The sequence below is a fragment of the Corvus moneduloides genome, chromosome 3 (assembly GCF_009650955.1).
Source record: "Corvus moneduloides isolate bCorMon1 chromosome 3, bCorMon1.pri, whole genome shotgun sequence".
In the NCBI taxonomy this organism is placed as follows: Eukaryota; Metazoa; Chordata; class Aves; order Passeriformes; family Corvidae; genus Corvus; species Corvus moneduloides.
In genome coordinates, this window is record NC_045478.1 from 85,559,879 (window position 1) to 85,576,178 (window position 16,300).

At 40.9% G+C, this 16,300-nt stretch overlaps 1 protein-coding gene across 4 annotated transcripts in view; it reads left to right on the top strand.

Annotated features, from left to right (window-relative positions):
* EIF2AK2 (eukaryotic translation initiation factor 2 alpha kinase 2) overlaps window positions 1–16,300 on the top strand; it is a 25,079-nt gene continuing 8,779 nt past the window's right edge. Inside the window, exons 1-15 of one of the 4 annotated variants that reach the window (XM_032102578.1) lie at window positions 23–307; window positions 409–906; window positions 1,743–1,854; window positions 2,232–2,505; window positions 2,850–2,961; window positions 3,486–3,612; window positions 7,466–7,580; window positions 8,683–8,852; window positions 10,391–10,493; window positions 12,198–12,286; window positions 13,106–13,187; window positions 13,633–13,667; window positions 13,832–13,966; window positions 14,402–14,521; window positions 15,598–15,705. In XM_032102578.1, the coding sequence (XP_031958469.1) occupies window positions 2,500–2,505; window positions 2,850–2,961; window positions 3,486–3,612; window positions 7,466–7,580; window positions 8,683–8,852; window positions 10,391–10,493; window positions 12,198–12,286; window positions 13,106–13,187; window positions 13,633–13,667; window positions 13,832–13,966; window positions 14,402–14,521; window positions 15,598–15,705 (1,202 nt within the window). In that variant the 5' untranslated portion in view covers window positions 23–307; window positions 409–906; window positions 1,743–1,854; window positions 2,232–2,499. Of the gene's footprint in view, window positions 308–408; window positions 907–1,742; window positions 2,506–2,849; window positions 2,962–3,485; window positions 3,613–7,465; window positions 7,581–8,682; window positions 8,853–10,390; window positions 10,494–12,197; window positions 12,287–13,105; window positions 13,188–13,632; window positions 13,668–13,831; window positions 13,967–14,401; window positions 14,522–15,597; window positions 15,706–16,300 lie in introns of all 4 variants that reach the window. The other 3 variants (XM_032102577.1, XM_032102580.1, XM_032102581.1) reach the window with 3 other exon arrangements.

Genomic DNA, 16,300 nt, shown 5'->3' on the forward strand with positions numbered 1-16,300 from the left:
GGCGCTGCCCGGGGCGCGCTGGGCTGCGGGCGGAGGTCGGTGCTCCCAGGTGCCCCCCTCAGAAAAAGAGGGTTGAAATCGCGCTGCCCCCTGGAATGGGCTGTGAGGAGACTGTGCCCGAATTCCGAGTCCTCTTGCAGGGCTGGGGCAGGGAAGAAAGGCCACGGGAGCTCCCGTGCCCCGGCTGCCGCTGGCAGCCGCGGTGCCCGGCGCACCCCTGACCGTGCCGGCCGTGGGCGGGGCGCGGAACGCGAGGGGAAAGGGAGCCGTGGCGGGGCGGTGGCTGCGCCCGGGAGGAGGAGCGGCGGTGCGGGAGCCCCGGGCGTGGCGTGGCTGGGGCCGCGCCGCGGGCTTGAGGTGTGTGTTTTGAGTTTTCGCGTTTTGCTTTGGTTTTTTTCCTCCGTGTAGGAATGCTCTCTGAGTGAATCAACGGGACAGCTGGTTGGAAAATACCTGTTGAGATGTTGCCAGGGAACAGCTTTGCCGTGAAAGGATTCCCTTCGCAGCGCTTCCACCCGGAAAGGCCTGCCTGCTCCCGGGTGTTGTCAGCAGCTTGGCTGGCTGTGCCAGCCCCGGGGCCGCGGCTGCTGTCGCTGGGGAAGCCTGTCACCAGCCTTAGGGAACGGCACCAGCCAGGTCTTTGCACGGGGTCGCTGCGTGGTGCCCAAGGATGCCGAAGTCTGTAGGTTTGCACTCCGAAGCATACCGTGCACAGGACCTGGTGAACAGGGACCTGCACGAGGGAGGAGGAGGACACGCATGCAAAAGATTCGGTTCGGTTCGGCTTGGCTTTCCCGGCTTCCCTGTTACATTCTGGAGCGAGTCCTTTTGCAGTTACCTGCGGGCACAGCAGCCACAGCACGGGCAATGAATCATCCAACAGCAAGTGTTCCTAATAAAGCCAAAGTCAGTAACTCCACTGTAACTCCACTATTTGGGGAACCTGTATAGTGGATTATTTGAAACTCCAAAGGTCAATATTTTCTAGAGCAAATGAATCACAAAGGCATTTGAATGAAGGCCTGAATAGCTTCATAGAACAAGATTTTCAGGTGTATATACCAAAGACTGTTTCAGAATTGGTCATTTTCCCCAAGGTGAAGTTTAACAGGCTCTTGTTCGTTGCTAATGTTTTGATAAACACAAGGTATTTTTTACCAGCCAGCAAGCAAATTTTGTTACCTTGATTAGTGTTTAATACTACTAATGTCGATTAGACATTAATAATTAACTGCAATTCACACAGCTGGAGGAAACTTTGTTACCAAAAAAAACTGTAAGTTCACTCCAGGTCACTTTCTGTTCTAAAAACTGCACCTTTGACAGCAATCTCCTTGTCTGACAGAAGACATTGAGTCACATGCAAGGCCAAAGTAATTGTGCTCAAGAGCTTGGCATAAGGCAAGTAAAACAAGAGAAGATGAGCCTTGAAGGAGAGAGGGGGATTCTGAGAAGAAACAGAGATAGCTAAGGATCCTGTAGTTAAGGCAATAAGAGGTGTTTTAAGAAAATTACCTGAGTAAGGGACAAGCTGAAACTTAAGATACACTGCACATTCTAGAAGTGATAATGTAAGAATGCCAGTTTGGTATCTTTAAATGAGGAATTGCTCTGGATGTCTTTTAAAAAGGAAGAACATCATAGACACTTCCAAAGAAAGCCTGTTGTCCATATATAAAGAAATAATAATTTGTGATTTATTTATCATAGTTTCTCCTTTTTTTTTTTTTTTTTGCTACAAGATATGTTTAGGCGTTCAGCATTTAGAACTGTCTGATGGTTTTTTCCTGCATCCTTACTGGAGTCTCAATGGGTTCCTTTTTGGTTGTGTTAGCACTATGAGAGAGAGAGCAGGTGGTCTTCCTGGGTGCCCAAGCTGTTTCCTCATACTGAGGAAGACTTAAGGCTTGCTGCTGTTTTCCTTCTGTCTTCTACAGCTGTCTGATTTCTGCTGGAGAGAGACCTTGCAGGGGTGGGAATCAAACCTGGGTGATCAGGAGTAGGTGGCCTGTGTGCACAGTGAAAGTCACCTGCTCCAACCTTTAGATCTAGCACCTGGAAACTAATCTTGGGAGATTTTTCTTTCCTGCTTTCACACAATATATTATTAATTTGGTGGCTGATTTTTTTTCCTATATCTCAGTAAGAGAGATATTATGAAGTGTATTCATGTTCAGTGATACCTGTAACATATTTCAAGCTCAATGTGTTGAGGAATACTTCTCAAACAGGTGGCTTGGCCTGCAATCTGCAGATTAAAATGCAGATGGGCTCCTCGTTGGAGCTCGAGACAAGAGGCCATAAAGTCCTAGCCTTTGGGATAACAAAGGACATGAAGACAGGTGACCGCAGCCAGCTGAATGCGCAACTGAGAGTTAGAGCAGAAGCCGGTGACTCCCGACCTTTTGGATAAGGTGACGCCAGTGCGCTGGATGAACACAGAGCGGGGAGGCAGGAGAAGACAAGAAGGAAGAGCGGGACTGACGCCCGGGTGAGACGATGAGGGTATAAAACCGCGGGGGTTCTCGGGCTTGGGGAGTTTGGATGTATTCGGGTGCGCACTGCTCTCCGCTGACCGCGTTGCTGAGCTATAGAGTGTGGTCGCTGTAAGAGCAAAAGGCGTCAGCGAACCAGGGACAAGGCTGGGGGTCAGGTCTTTGCGAAGGTGCTCGCTTGCCTTGGAGCCCTCGTTCCCGTAAGCTCAGGAGCGCTGGGCAGAGCGGAGGCGGCGGAGGCGCCGCTCCGTGTGCCGGGCAGAGCGCGGCTGCCCGCGGCCTCGGGCCGGAGCTGCCCGGCTCCCTGCGCGGCTCTCCCGCCCTCGCCGCCGTTTCTCTTTCGTTTTCACGCAGGCCGCGCGGTGCTGCGGGAAACGAAACTGGGCGGAGTCCGCGCCGGGCCGGGCCGGGCCGGGCTGGCTGCTGGAGCGCCCGCGGGTCCCGGAGCGTCGGCGGCGGCTCGGAGGTAGCGGCGGGGCGGGGGCGCGGGAGGGAGGGCAGGGGTCCGCGGGCCCGCCGAGATGGGGTGCCCGCAGCCCGGCTGCAGCGGCCTGGCCCGCGGCGCTCGGTGACGGCAGCCTGAGGTCGTCTTTGGTCCGTGTGGCTGCGCCTGAGGTCCCGGTCAAGTTCAAGTGTCGCCGGCTTTCCTCTGAAGGAACAGATCCTAATTCTGGGGAAATGTTACTGATTTTTTTCCTCCCACGGAATTCAGTGAATGATTCAGGCTTTTTCTGTCAAGAAATCTGCTAAGAAATCTTCTCTAATCACTAAATTGTCCATTCTGCTTTCAAAAAACTGTTATTCCAAGCAATGACTTCAAAAACTTTGGCAGACTAATCATTTGAATTATTAATTCGAATTGGTTTCCCATTAACTTTGTTACTGGCACCAATTTTCTATTTTATATCATAGCAGTGATCTACCAGGATTAGGGGCTGTCTTTATTCTATGTCTAGAGCAACAGACAAATCTTTGAATGTTACTTTGCAGCATCTACTGAAGATTGTGTCAAAATGGATTTTGAGTGTATGACCAGGATCAACCATTACTGTCAAGTATATAAACTTACAGTGGTTTATGACACCATCAATATGACGGGCCCAGCTCATGATCCTGAGTAAGTTTACTCTGTGTGTCAATAACTAGCAGAGCTCTTCCTGCAATGAACAAACTGGGTAAAGCTTGCAGTCACAAATTTTAATCTGCTGAAAGCACATATGTAGTGGGAAAGCTTGTTGAAACCATGAATTGAATGGTAGGTGCAAAGGGAGGACAGCAAGGGATACAGTTTAAGGAGAAAACGTATTTCAAAGGTGATGGCTCTTTTTCAGAAAGTACCAGCAATGCAGCTGTTACTTCCTAGTAACTCTATTGTATGTTATGCATCTCCTCTCAGGAGGTCGATTGGGTTACAGCAAGTATTTCAGTTTATGACTTAAGTGCTACAAATCAAACTGTTTGCAAAGCATTGTTGATTTCTAACCAGAAAGGTTGGGTGTATTAACTCATTGGATACTAACATGTTCAATGTGTAGTTTATTTTTTAACATCTCTTACAAGAAAAGAGTCTTTTCCTTAAGAAGTTTTGCTTTCCCTTTTAGAGACAATTACAGGTGATGGAATGTGTTTTACTTTTTAACATTGATATAGTGTATTTCTCCCTTGCCAAAGGATCTATAATATGTCCTGGTGTGATATTTGAAAAATTTTTTGCTAGTTTGCATGAAGACAAGCCTTATGTTAATAACTAATATGTTTTTTTGGATGTGTTGCATTTTGTCAGCACTATCTATGCAGACTTATTCTTAAATCTGACTACCATCCCAGAATAAATTAATAAATATTATCTGGATCTCAAATGTTAATCAGTTATCTTAATTTTTTCCCCATAAGGCTCATGTAATTAAAAAAAGTAACCCTTATTGCAGCAATGACTACAGCTCTGACACACAGCAACATCTTAATGCTTCAAAAGTGATGGCAAGGGACTGACAGAACTTACATACATTCCAAATTATTTATCCCGTTTATTGTGCTTCTTCTTTGCTTTTCTGTGTGTTCTGCTACATTCACAAATGCAATTCAGCCCATTGTGTGACAGTGGTATCTAGGAAAATCCTGGGTAACTTGGGCTATTTCAAGGATACCGTGTAAAGTGTTTGGCTATAGGGATGTGTGCTATAAACCTCCTTCAGTGCCCTTGTGCTGCTCTTTCCCGATGTTCTGCCTGCTAACAGGATGCATTGACCACAATGTAAGAAGGTTGTGAGAGCCCAGGATGGCTCAGTCCTGAGCTTTCTTGGTCAGGGAACACAGTGAGTGGACAATTAGACCAGTCCTGCCTAAACCTGTCAAGTCTGGGAATTGCTTATTAACTTGGGGTTCATGGTGGATAAGTATGACTCTGCATTTGTGACCACCTCATGTAACACTCCTGCAGGTAACCATCAACTTGGTCATGGAGACTCAGATTGCAGATTTCCTCAGGATGCTTAAATAAAATGGTATCTTTGGATGCAATGTCATAGCTGAATGTGTGTAGTATTCAGAGCTTAGGTATGGGTTGACTGACAAACTCCATCCTGAAAAACAATCTTTCTTACAGGTTTTGTTTTTTCTTTCCTATGTGTAGAGTATATGGCCCACTATGGGTGTGCCTTGTTTGCCCCCTTGAGATTTCTTGTTAAGCCTTGCTTACACAATGAGAGGAACCACTGTTCTGCATCTTCATTGTTTTCCACCCAAACATTCTGTACTACTTTGAAAGCAAACCAGTGGGAGATTCCAAGTCAGAACTACAATTTATCAGGAAAATTAAAATAAAGGCAATAGTACAGAAATACTGGCTTAAACTAACAGAATCAGAATATGACCTGATCCCCTGCTGGTTAGGGCAGTGGTAGCAGTCTGATTAAATGGTGGCTGCAGTCCTACTGGAGTGATGGATGTGGTTCTGTCAAAGCTGTGATCCTGCAGAAAGATCTGGTCCTTCTCTGGAGGTCCAGTGGTGGTTATTTAGTTCTTGTTCTCTGGGAATCCAGTGGTAGTGCTCCTCTGGTGTTCTAGGCCTCAGATTATATACAGGCAAGAACGTTCAGTTCCTCCCCCTGGGCGGGGCATTTCACAATGGGACGATGTAATTCTGTGAGTCATACTGGGAGACCTTGATGACCTGTTAGCGGAGATGGTCCCCTCAGGGTGGCAGCTCTTTCCCCAGAGGGACTTACCAGGGCTGAGTTATGGAGAAGAAAAAGAACACTGCCCCTTCTATCTTAACAGCCTACAGAGATGGTAATAGAATACATACTTTTGGTTACATCTTCCATTGTAATCCAAGACACATTTCCTTAAAGGGAAGTAGAGAAAGAAGTTGAAATAATGAAAAAAGCGAGTCCCTAAGGTCACTACACTATTTGAGACAAATTTTCCCACAGAGGAGCTCGTGGTGCTGTACCTTGACTGCGTGAATCCATCTTGTTGGCTGTGAGCCTTTACACGCTCTGCCGCAGTGTGAAGCACAGACGTGCCCTGAGGCTCTAACGGTCCCTTTAACATGGTGCAAGTGTGTGCTGCTGCCAAAGGCAGAAATCCAGTAGTTTTCTCCTCTGTTGCCTTTCGTGCAAAGGCAGTATCAGAAACATTAGGGGATTTGGAGCTGCAGGACAAGCCGGATCTGTGTAAGGACTGATTTGTCTGAAAACCATTCATTATTAGGGCACAGTGGTAGGTTGACGCCAGGAGGCAGTGAAACCCCAAGCCAACTACTCACTTCCCCCCGGTGGGACAGGGAGGGAATCACAAAGGTGAAAGGGAGAAAAACTTGTGGATCAAGATAAAGATAGTTTAATAGGTAAAGCATAGCTGGATGTGTGACCAAAGCAAAATAAAGAAGTTGCTTACTCCTTCCCATCAGCAGGCAGTTGTTTCCAGGAAAGTGAGGCTTCATGATGCCTAATGTTTACTTGGGAAGGTAAACACTATAGCCCTGGGTGTCTCCTCTTCCTTCTTCATCTCCCAGCTTTTATTGTTGAGAGCATGGCATGGAATATCCCTCTGACCACTTGCCTTGGTTGTGTCTCTTGCCAGCCTCTCACATATCCCCCCTCTGCTTGCTGGAAGGCCAGAGTGGGAAAAAGAAAAAAACTTTGGTGCTGTGCAAACACTGCTCAGCAATAGGTAAAACATCAACCCTGTGTAATCCCAAAGCCACAACATAGCACCATTCTGTCTGCTCTGAAGAAAGTTAACCCCATCCCAGCCAGACCCAGTGCAGTCAGTCCTGAGCTGCATCAGATTCCCATTCTGGTTCATGGAGTTGCCATATGGGAAGCAGGACACGCACAATTGTGGAATGGAGGGACACAGAGGGAAGGGATCAGCAGTTGAGCACAGAAAGGCTCAACTGTGTTTGTTTGTTGGTAATTTTTTTTGGTTTTGGTGGGGCTTTTTGTGACTGCCTTTAAATTCATGTCTCACAACCACTGGATGCGGTTTTTGCACTTACTAAGCAGTGTATGTCACAGGGTATTAAAGGTGAGTGTAATGTCTCATCTAGTTTCATGAAATCAAGGTTAGCTCATCTTTCCTCTGTATAGTGTCAAACTGCTGAGATGTGTCCTGGTGTTAGGGCTTCACAACTTTGCTTGTAACAATGCTGACCTCATCCATTCTCTTGCTTTTAAAAATTAAATTGTTTAGATTTTAAGAAGCAGTTAAGCAGTTAAAAATACTGTTGGAACTAATAAAGTACACGCATTTGTGACTAGAGAGGAAACTTTAAAAAATATTTATACTAAAGAATTACAATAATCATAGGTTTGATATAATAAAAACACATTAATGCTTCAATACCTCCTGGTTATCCTATAGTGCTTTGTAGATAATAAACCCAAAGTTTAATCTGATAACATTATTAAAGTGTATATGTGGGAAAATGTAGCAATGTTTTAGACAAGTTTCCTTCATTGCAGGTTCACAGTTTTGGTCAAAATAAATGGTGAGGAATATGGTACGGGCAGTGGTAAAAGTAAAAAAGAAGCAAAAGCAATGGCAGCAAAAAAAACGTGGGAAATGATTGAGAAACAGGTGAGTAAATAGGATTAAGTTTTGCGGGTTTTTTAGTAGTAAATGTTGAAGATGACTATCTAAAAGTAGACTTTCAATAAAATGTTGTTCACTTTGAAACAGTTTCTAATTACTTGTCTTCATTCTGTCTTATTCAGCACTTTTCTGCTTTTTGTCGCTGAATTGTTTTCCTTATTGTTCTCCTATAGGGTTGATATCTAATATTGTGAGTGTTTCCTCCTCTGCTGTTATAGGAGGATAAGGAAATGTATTTGCCTTTTTTAAGCTGCCTTGGTATATCCAGAGTGGACAGTGGTCCTTTTATATCTTGGTGACTGTTCAGTAATTCAATGTCTTTAAAACATTTGCAGGGCATTACTCAGTGTGTCTGTTGTCACTTTGCTAATGAAATTGCTTACTTTCGCTTGTTCTCATTAATCTTTTTTTCCTTGTCATTATAGTCTTTACAGTATAGTTGGGTATATACTCTATCCTTCCTTGGTTTAGTCTAGGTTTGTATTTTGCTCCTTAGCTTTCTGCCCAGTGTTCTGCCCTTCTTTGTTTGCCATTCTTTATTTTTCTTTTTGACTCTGAATGCTTCTTAGCACCTTTTGAGTGAGATCTTTCCTTACCTTTTTCTATATGGCTTTTATTGTGTCACTGTCATTACTTTAACACAATTGCTGTGTGTTTGCTGCTGTGTTACTACTGTTTACTAATCACGAGACAGCTGAAAAGTCCTGCTTTCCCCTCTTGTACACGCACAGGAGCATTTGCAGCCCTTGCCAAATGGCAGCATCAGCAGCATCCTGCTGCCATTCTTTCTTCGCAGCTCATTCCCTATATTTTCCTAAAAGAGGTAGGATGAGGCATGGGGAGAGGTTGTTAGAGGCAGAAGTGTAGTACTTGGAAAGCTAGGTTTACATTTATTCAAAATGTAATAATTAGGCTTGGAATGTCTGTCCTTTGCCACAAAGGACTCAGTAAATGGAAACTTGGGATTTCTCAAGAGTCTTTTGAAATGTGGACAAACCTTGCAGCTACATTAGTTCTTGTGCACTCTTTATCTTAATGTATTTTTTAAGCTTTAGTTTTTAAGTTACCTGTTTTGTTTGTTTTATAGTGTAAGAGTCCCTCTAATATGGCTGCTGCAGAGTTAACGACAACTCAAGCAACCTTATCACCTGCACTAGATAAAGATTATGTCAGCCTATTAAATATTTTTTCACAAAGGACGTTGCAAATAGTTGATTATCCTAACAGAACTCGTACTGGAGATGCCCATGCTCCCACGTAAGATATAATTTATCTTCCTACTTCCTTCTAATACTTTGTTGTGTTTACTAATGCTACCATTAGTTATCCTTGGTCATATTAGATGAATCTTTAGAAAGAGTCACACCATCTGTCTGAGTGCATTATCCAAAAGCTTCTGGAACTCTGTCAGGCTTGGTGCTGTGGCCACTTCCCTGGGGAGCCTGTTCCAGTACCCGACCACCCTCTGGGTGAAGAACCTGTTCCTGATATCTGACCTAAACTTATTCTGACTCAGCTTCATGCTGCCTCTTTGAGTCATGTCACTGGTCACCAGAGAGAAGAGATCAGTACCTGCCCCTCCTCTTCACCTCACAGGAAAGTTGTAGAGTGTAGTGAGGTCTCCCATCAGTCTCCTCTTCTCCAGGCTGAACAGACCAAGTGCCTTCAGCTGCTCCTGATACGGCTTCCCCTCAAGGCCCTCCACCATTTTTGTTGCCATCCTTTGGACACTCCTCAATAGCTTAATGTTGTTTTTATATTATGGCGCACAAAACTGCCCCAGCACTCGAGGTGAGGCCACCCCAATACAGAGCAGAGTGGGACAATCCCCTCCCTTGCCCAGCTGGCGATGCTGTGCCTGATGCATTCCCTGCTCGGCCCTCCTGGCTGCCAGGGCACTGCTGACTCATGTTCAACTTGCCATCGACCAGGACCCCCAGGCCCCTTTCTGCAGTGCTGCTCTCCAACCTCCTGTTCCCAAGTCTATACACGCAACCTGGGTTGTCCCATCCCAGCTGCAGAATTCAGCACTTGCCCTTGTTAAATTTTACATGGTTGGTGATTGCCCATCTCTTAATTTCAGTGTGTTGTTCTCTCTGCAGGGCTTCCCTGCCCTTGAGGGAGGCAACAGCTCCTCCCAGTTTAGTCTTGTCAGCAAAATTACTTGGTATCCTTCAAGTCCTGTGTACAAGTTGTTAATGAAGAGCTTGGAGAGCACAGGGCTGAGGATGGAGCCCTCTGGAACCCCACTAGTGACAGGTCCCCAGTCTGATGTCACCCCACTCACTGTAACCCTTTGTGCCTGACCTGTGAGCCAGTTGCTCACCCGTCATGTAACCATGGTTATCTAGCTGCGGGCTGGACATTTTGTCCAGAAGGACACTGTGAGAGATGGTACCAAAAGCTTTGCTGAAGTCCAGAAAGATTCATCATCTGGCTTCCCTTGATCAGCTAGGTGGGGTACCCTCTCAGAGAAGGAAATCAGGACTTCCCCTTCATGAAGCCATGCTGGCTGTGACCAATGACTGTGTTGTCCTCCAGGTGTTTATCAATACCTCCCAGAATAATCTTTTCCATAATTGTACTTTCAGGTGCTGAAAGTGGATTATCTTGAAAACACAACCAATTAGTTACCTGTCATTATTAATTAGATTAAATATATATTGGAAACACTGTCTTGAAGATGCATACTTCAGATTTCCATTCTATAATGTCAGTTGATTGTAGTGTTTAAAAATCATTCAATTAACACTTGTCATATGGGATAAGACCTGATTCCCTGTTGTGTTTTACAGGTATTCTGTTAGCTGTACAGTTAGTGGTGTTTTGTATGGGAAGGGCACTGGATCTTCTCTAGCTGCTGCAAAACAAGCTGCTGCAAAAGAAGCATATGAGAAGGTAAATAAGAAAAGCTCTCTGACAGTATGTGCTATGTTTAGCTTTAACACTGAAGTTTAAATCTTTGAGCCAATTTCCTCATTGTATTTAAAAGTATATTCCATGGATTCCATTAAAGAGGGAAAAAATCAGTATTTTAGTATGTTGGTTGGGCTACTGTTAGTAGAATTTATGTTGTGTTTCTATATTCAATTCTGGATTTAAAAAAAAATCTTAACAGTTGATATCTCTGTGTTTCAGAATAGGTCTGATATGTTGTCATCCAAGGAAGCACACATATTAAAAATTTCTAAACTCTGACTTGTATACCAGTTGTCTTCTGTGTGAAGTGTTGTTGAGCTGGCAGGCTGTGAACGTACTTCTTTTACTGCCTTCTGTTGGATCAAAAATCTATTGTGTAATGTGAGAGGCAAAAGCAGGAGTCAGAATCAACTGGACTTGCCTTCTGTAGTGTTCCAAGGCAGAGTCTGGTGAAACAATTACTGACACCATCCTCTGGAGAGCAGAGATGTTGGCTTCATGCTGGCAGCTGTTATTTCCACATGTGCAAAAAATTATCAGAATTCCAATAGTGATCTAAACCCACTTCAGAAATGCATAGAACATATAAACTAGCTTAAATGGAGTGTAGTTTAAAGTAAGGAGTGGCAGTATGGGGGAAGGAAGAAACTTCTTTTACTTTTAAGTACTTTTAAAATTATTTGGCTGTTACTGTGAAATTTCAATGCTTTTTTAATCATCTTAAAGTCAACCATGTAATTGGCCTATTATGTCCAAATTAATGGCTCTAGGAGCCTTTCTTAATATTTTCCTATGTTGCAAACCCAGGGATCTTTTCATTTTCATCAAAATCTGCAGACTTGTTCAAGCAGAACTTGTATACCAATTAGTTTAAATTTAGGGTGGGTTGTTTTGGTTTGGTTTTAATTTTTATTCTTAGTGATGTCTGTGTAACAAACAAAATGTAACTGGCAAAAAGTAGCAAAGATCCAGTACTCCTGTATTTAAAAAAAAAGGGGTTTATCTGTTGGCTGTCATTGAAACATAAACCCTATGTTTTTGTTTCCATGATACCATGATGGAAAACCAGGAAACATTAAAAAATAAAGTTTGTTTACTTTTTATGAGGTGATGATCTATATCCATTGTAGGTGCTTTTAATGTTACTTTTATGCTCTTATGACATGGGTAGGAGGAGGAAGGGGAGGAACCTCTGCTGAGTATTTGGGATAAGGTTTTTTTATTCAACTCCAATTTAGTTATACAAGTTTTGCAGTGTTTTCATGCTGAAGACATTGAATGTCAATTTGTACTGAGTTGGATTTTCAGTTCTGCAGGTTACATATATCAAAGCCTACGCAGATCTCATTTTCCACACAGCAATTGCACATGCAGCAAACAACGAAGATACTTGCTTTTCATAACTCTTACTCTTATCCTGGTTTTGAATAGAATCCAGACTCTACTTTTGTAAATGTGTCTGTATAATATGCTCACTGTGACAGGCCCCTGCGTTTTTCCTTTCTCTGGGTGGAAATTGGGCAAATGCCTTTCTTCTGCAGGGCTTTGACTGTGTAGTGCAGTTAACAACTTGCTCTTAGGACCCTGTAATCTTCCCTCTCCCCTCTTTGGCTGGCATCTTTTGCATTAGGGATTTGTTTATGTGATTTTGTTAAACAGTCTTGGCTTTTGTTTTTTTTCCAGATTGAAACTGAAGGATCTAATGGCAACTTTACATTTAGCAAATACAACAATTCCTCTCAAGTGCCAAATGAGTCTGACTCAGACTCAGAGTAAGTTGGGTTCACTGCTAATGTGGTAACAGTATATTTACTAATCTTAGAGGGTAATGTGCTCTAATTCTAAATAAAATTTATCATAGTTTGTTTTACTGCAGTATAAAAACCATTTAATTTTAACTTTTGTTCCTTAAACTTCTGAGCAAAGTTTGTTCTTCTTCTGCAGTTTTATGTGAGTCTGTATAGGATAGCTTATAGTAAGTTTAGACCTTTCTGGCTTATTCATATTTTGCCATAGGTAGTTCTTTCATAAGTGTTTTTACTGTGATGTAAATGGATTAACTGCCTCATTCAATAGCATTATTTCATGCCATTTTAACACTCCTATTGTGACACTCTCATGAATTCAGTGTAATTCAATTTCAGTACTTTCCTGTGCTCTGTATTCTGCTTTCTTCTCTCCCCTTTTTCTTTATTTTTCGCCCTTTTTTCATTCTACATGAATCTTCATTTCCACCAAAGGGAAAAATATGCTTAGCAAAAGAAACTGAACATACATTAAGTTTGATATGTGATTTGAGAATCAGCAGTTTGACTATAGTGCCACTACCACTTTTACATTCTTCTATCTTCTAGATACCACAGACTCATTTAATAATAGAAATAAAGGAGAATATTACAAAGTGTTGTTATTTTAGTAGCTTTCAAGCAGGACATTTTGTAGTTTAAATCAGTCATGATTGTTAATGCCTTTTCAGGTTTTGCTTTAAAAACTGTGTATTTTTTGGTACTACTTCATTTCTTGTGACAATAATTTTATTTATTATTGTGTTACTTAACTAAAAATAGTCCATTATTTTTCAATAAAACCAGCATTCGCTTTGATGGTTCTACTGCAAAGTTGGTAGAAAAAATGAAAGACATGGCAATATGTGAAAAGCCTTCACCTTCTCAGGTATAGTATGAAAATGGTCTTCCTCATAATTACATTTTAGACACAGAATAGGGCATGCTTCTTGTCAGAGTGTAACATCAGTTTGTTCTTTTATCCACTAATCAATAGGAAATACATGCATTTTTCCTAAGAATATTCAGTACATTCTTACTGTTAACCATTAGTAATTTCCTTCTGTACAGTGGATCAAATTTATGCAGTGTTGAACAAATGGCAGTACTCCCAAGAAAAGGGGTCAAACTAAGCTCATTTTTTGCAATGATAATGTTATGCATAGCATATGTGAAAAACACTGAGCTAAGATATGGCTTCATTCTTATTACATTGTTTAAATAAGGTATGATTATAGGCAATTCCTAGATACATCATCAGACATATTTTAAACCAACTACCATGAAGATATTCAGGATACCTCAGTTAGGCTTTTTTTCTGTTTTCCATGTAGAGAAATGCACAAAGTTCTGCCCTGAAGCCCAAAAGGTATGTGTTTATTTCTAGATTTCTATCTCCTGTAACTATATTGCAAACCACTTTATTTTTTCCACCTCTAGTAAAGAAATGCTGCTACTGGGAGGTACATTTTTTTTCTCATCATGTGTTAGAAAAATGGCTCATTATAAACTTTGCTTTTATCCTTGTTAAAGAAAATTGGCAGTTAATTTTCCTAATGAAAGAAACAAGGAAGAAGAAAAAAAAAAGTCAGATTCAAATCAAGGTTTGCCAGATGTGGACACAAATACCGGAGAAGATAATGGAAGTCCACACACTGTCAATAAAACGTAAGAAGGATTTTTTTAAAAATTAATATTTCTAAGGCAATTACAGTATGTATGAATCTAGATTTGTTTCTTTATTTATGGTAGAAAGAGGGAAAATACTGCTGTAAAAAGAACTTTCAAAGAAAATTTGTATTAGATTTCTTTTCCTGGAAATTTCAAATATAGCATAGGAATAGGCATGCAGTGGTATTTAAAGCTCACAACTAAATGTTATTTATGTGAAGATGTGAGGGTAATTACCTGACAGGCCTGCAAGGGTCAATTTCCCTTGTTTTAATCTCCAAGACTATGATTAAGACCTGTAGATTGTCAAGTGATCACTGTAGAATGATATTTCAGTAGATGTATTATATCTGTCAAGTTTATTTTTATATCCTTAAATTGAAAATAAAGTATAATTAAGTGTGGTTTTCTTTTTTTTCTTGTTTTTTTAAGATTTCTTGAAAATTTTAAAAACATAGAGCCTATTGGTGAAGGTGGTTTTGGGAATGTTTTCAAGGCAACATCAAAGTGTGATAAGATAACCTATGCAATCAAACGAGTTGAATTCACAGAGTATGTACTGTATATTTACTTCTGCCTTCTAGGACAACCTTAATCAAGATTTTAGTACTTTGTTTTCTCTCTTCAGCAATCCTAGGAGTATTTAGGTGATTTTCATTATTAATTGTCTATCCTTTCTAGTAAACTTTTTTCTTTATTTCCAAGTGAAGCTGAAAATGGTGCTGAAACTTTGTTAATTTTTGCCTGTAATGGGTTAATTTCTGCTGGAGCTGTAAAAATGTAGGTGTGCTAAGTTCTCCTGAGCAGAGTAGTGCTCTGGTTGCTAATATTGCAAAATCTATTTGAAGAAAACTTGATGATTATTAAAACATTGAAAGCAGCCCTGTTACTTTTGACAGGCTACATGGAAAATTTCCATATAAGTAATCCATAATAAGTATAATTAGGAAAAGTAGAAAAAAATCCAAGTAATAAATTCTGTGGTTTGTAATTGAAAGATGCTTTATATATGACCCATGTAGTCATTACTCTCATGCTGTGTTACTTGTCTTTTGTAAATCTCAACAGAGAATGATGATCCTAATTTTTTTTGAAGTAATTTTCTGTAACCAGAAATACTGTGAAGTATTTTATCAGCAGTTGAAAAAACTAATTTCTTGTAGGTAATCTATTGAAAATGTTTTAAGTTGTTGGAGATATGTGTACATTACACAATCCCTTTGGATTCTTGTGTTCTTTGCAAATACCTGTTATTTTCATTGGTATTGCAATCTTGAGAACTATACTAAAAACCTTCTACTGATTCTTCAAGTAATGCTGCTTTGCTGATGGGTTTGCAGCTATCTGCTTTTTCAGCCTTTTTTGAGTGGGGCTTTAATTTCTAGTATGGTTAAAACATTTGTTGCACTTTGAATAACTGAGCAGATGAAAGAAAACCCACCAAATTTGTAACTTCAGTTTTGACCTTTGAACTTATATGAAGGAGAATATTATGCTTGGTTTCTAAATTAATGTAAAACTATCTGTATCCTGCCACTTGATAGCATATCTTTTATTTAACTTTGTATTACACTGTAATAGGGAAATGCCTCTATTTTTTTTTTTTCCTCTTTACCCCCTCCTGATAGGAAAGTAGAGCGTGAAGCAGAAGGACTTGCAAGACTTACACATGAGAACATAGTGCGGTATCATAGCAGCTGGAAGGGGTATGACCATATAAAGTACTCAGACTCAAGGTAACTACAAAAGAATAGTTTGCGTTCACAAACATGTTTGCCATAGTGAACTTTATGCTGTGAAAAATAAAGGCTGATAATTGGTTATCAATTATTATACAAATATAAATGCACACATGTGCAAACATACTGCTAGGAGAAAAGGCACAGTACTTTCCAGCAGCAGGCTGTATGTAATAAGGTATATTTATATCTTCTTTTCCTTGATTAATAAGATAAGTTATATAATTTTCTATTTCCCCTCTCTCTTAATATATGGACTTAGTGAATTTATACAGCAGAGTAAGAATGCAGAAAATCTGGGGCAAGAATTAACAACAGAAACTAAAAATTGGCTGACAATTTGCTATCAAATTCCTGACCAGAAGTTTCCTTTTTATAATAAGTACTGGTCAGCCAGTAGCTATCATAGATTTATTTATTTCCCTAAGTTAGTATTTTAACCATGATGCCCAAAACAGTTTTGATTGTTTAGAACAGAAAACCAAAATGAAATGCTCTTTAATTTAGAGGTAGCCTTTCAACACTAAGACTTCTGGGAAAACAGTGGTGAGAGTTTTACTTGTAAGTTAGACTATTAACTTTTCCAAGATTC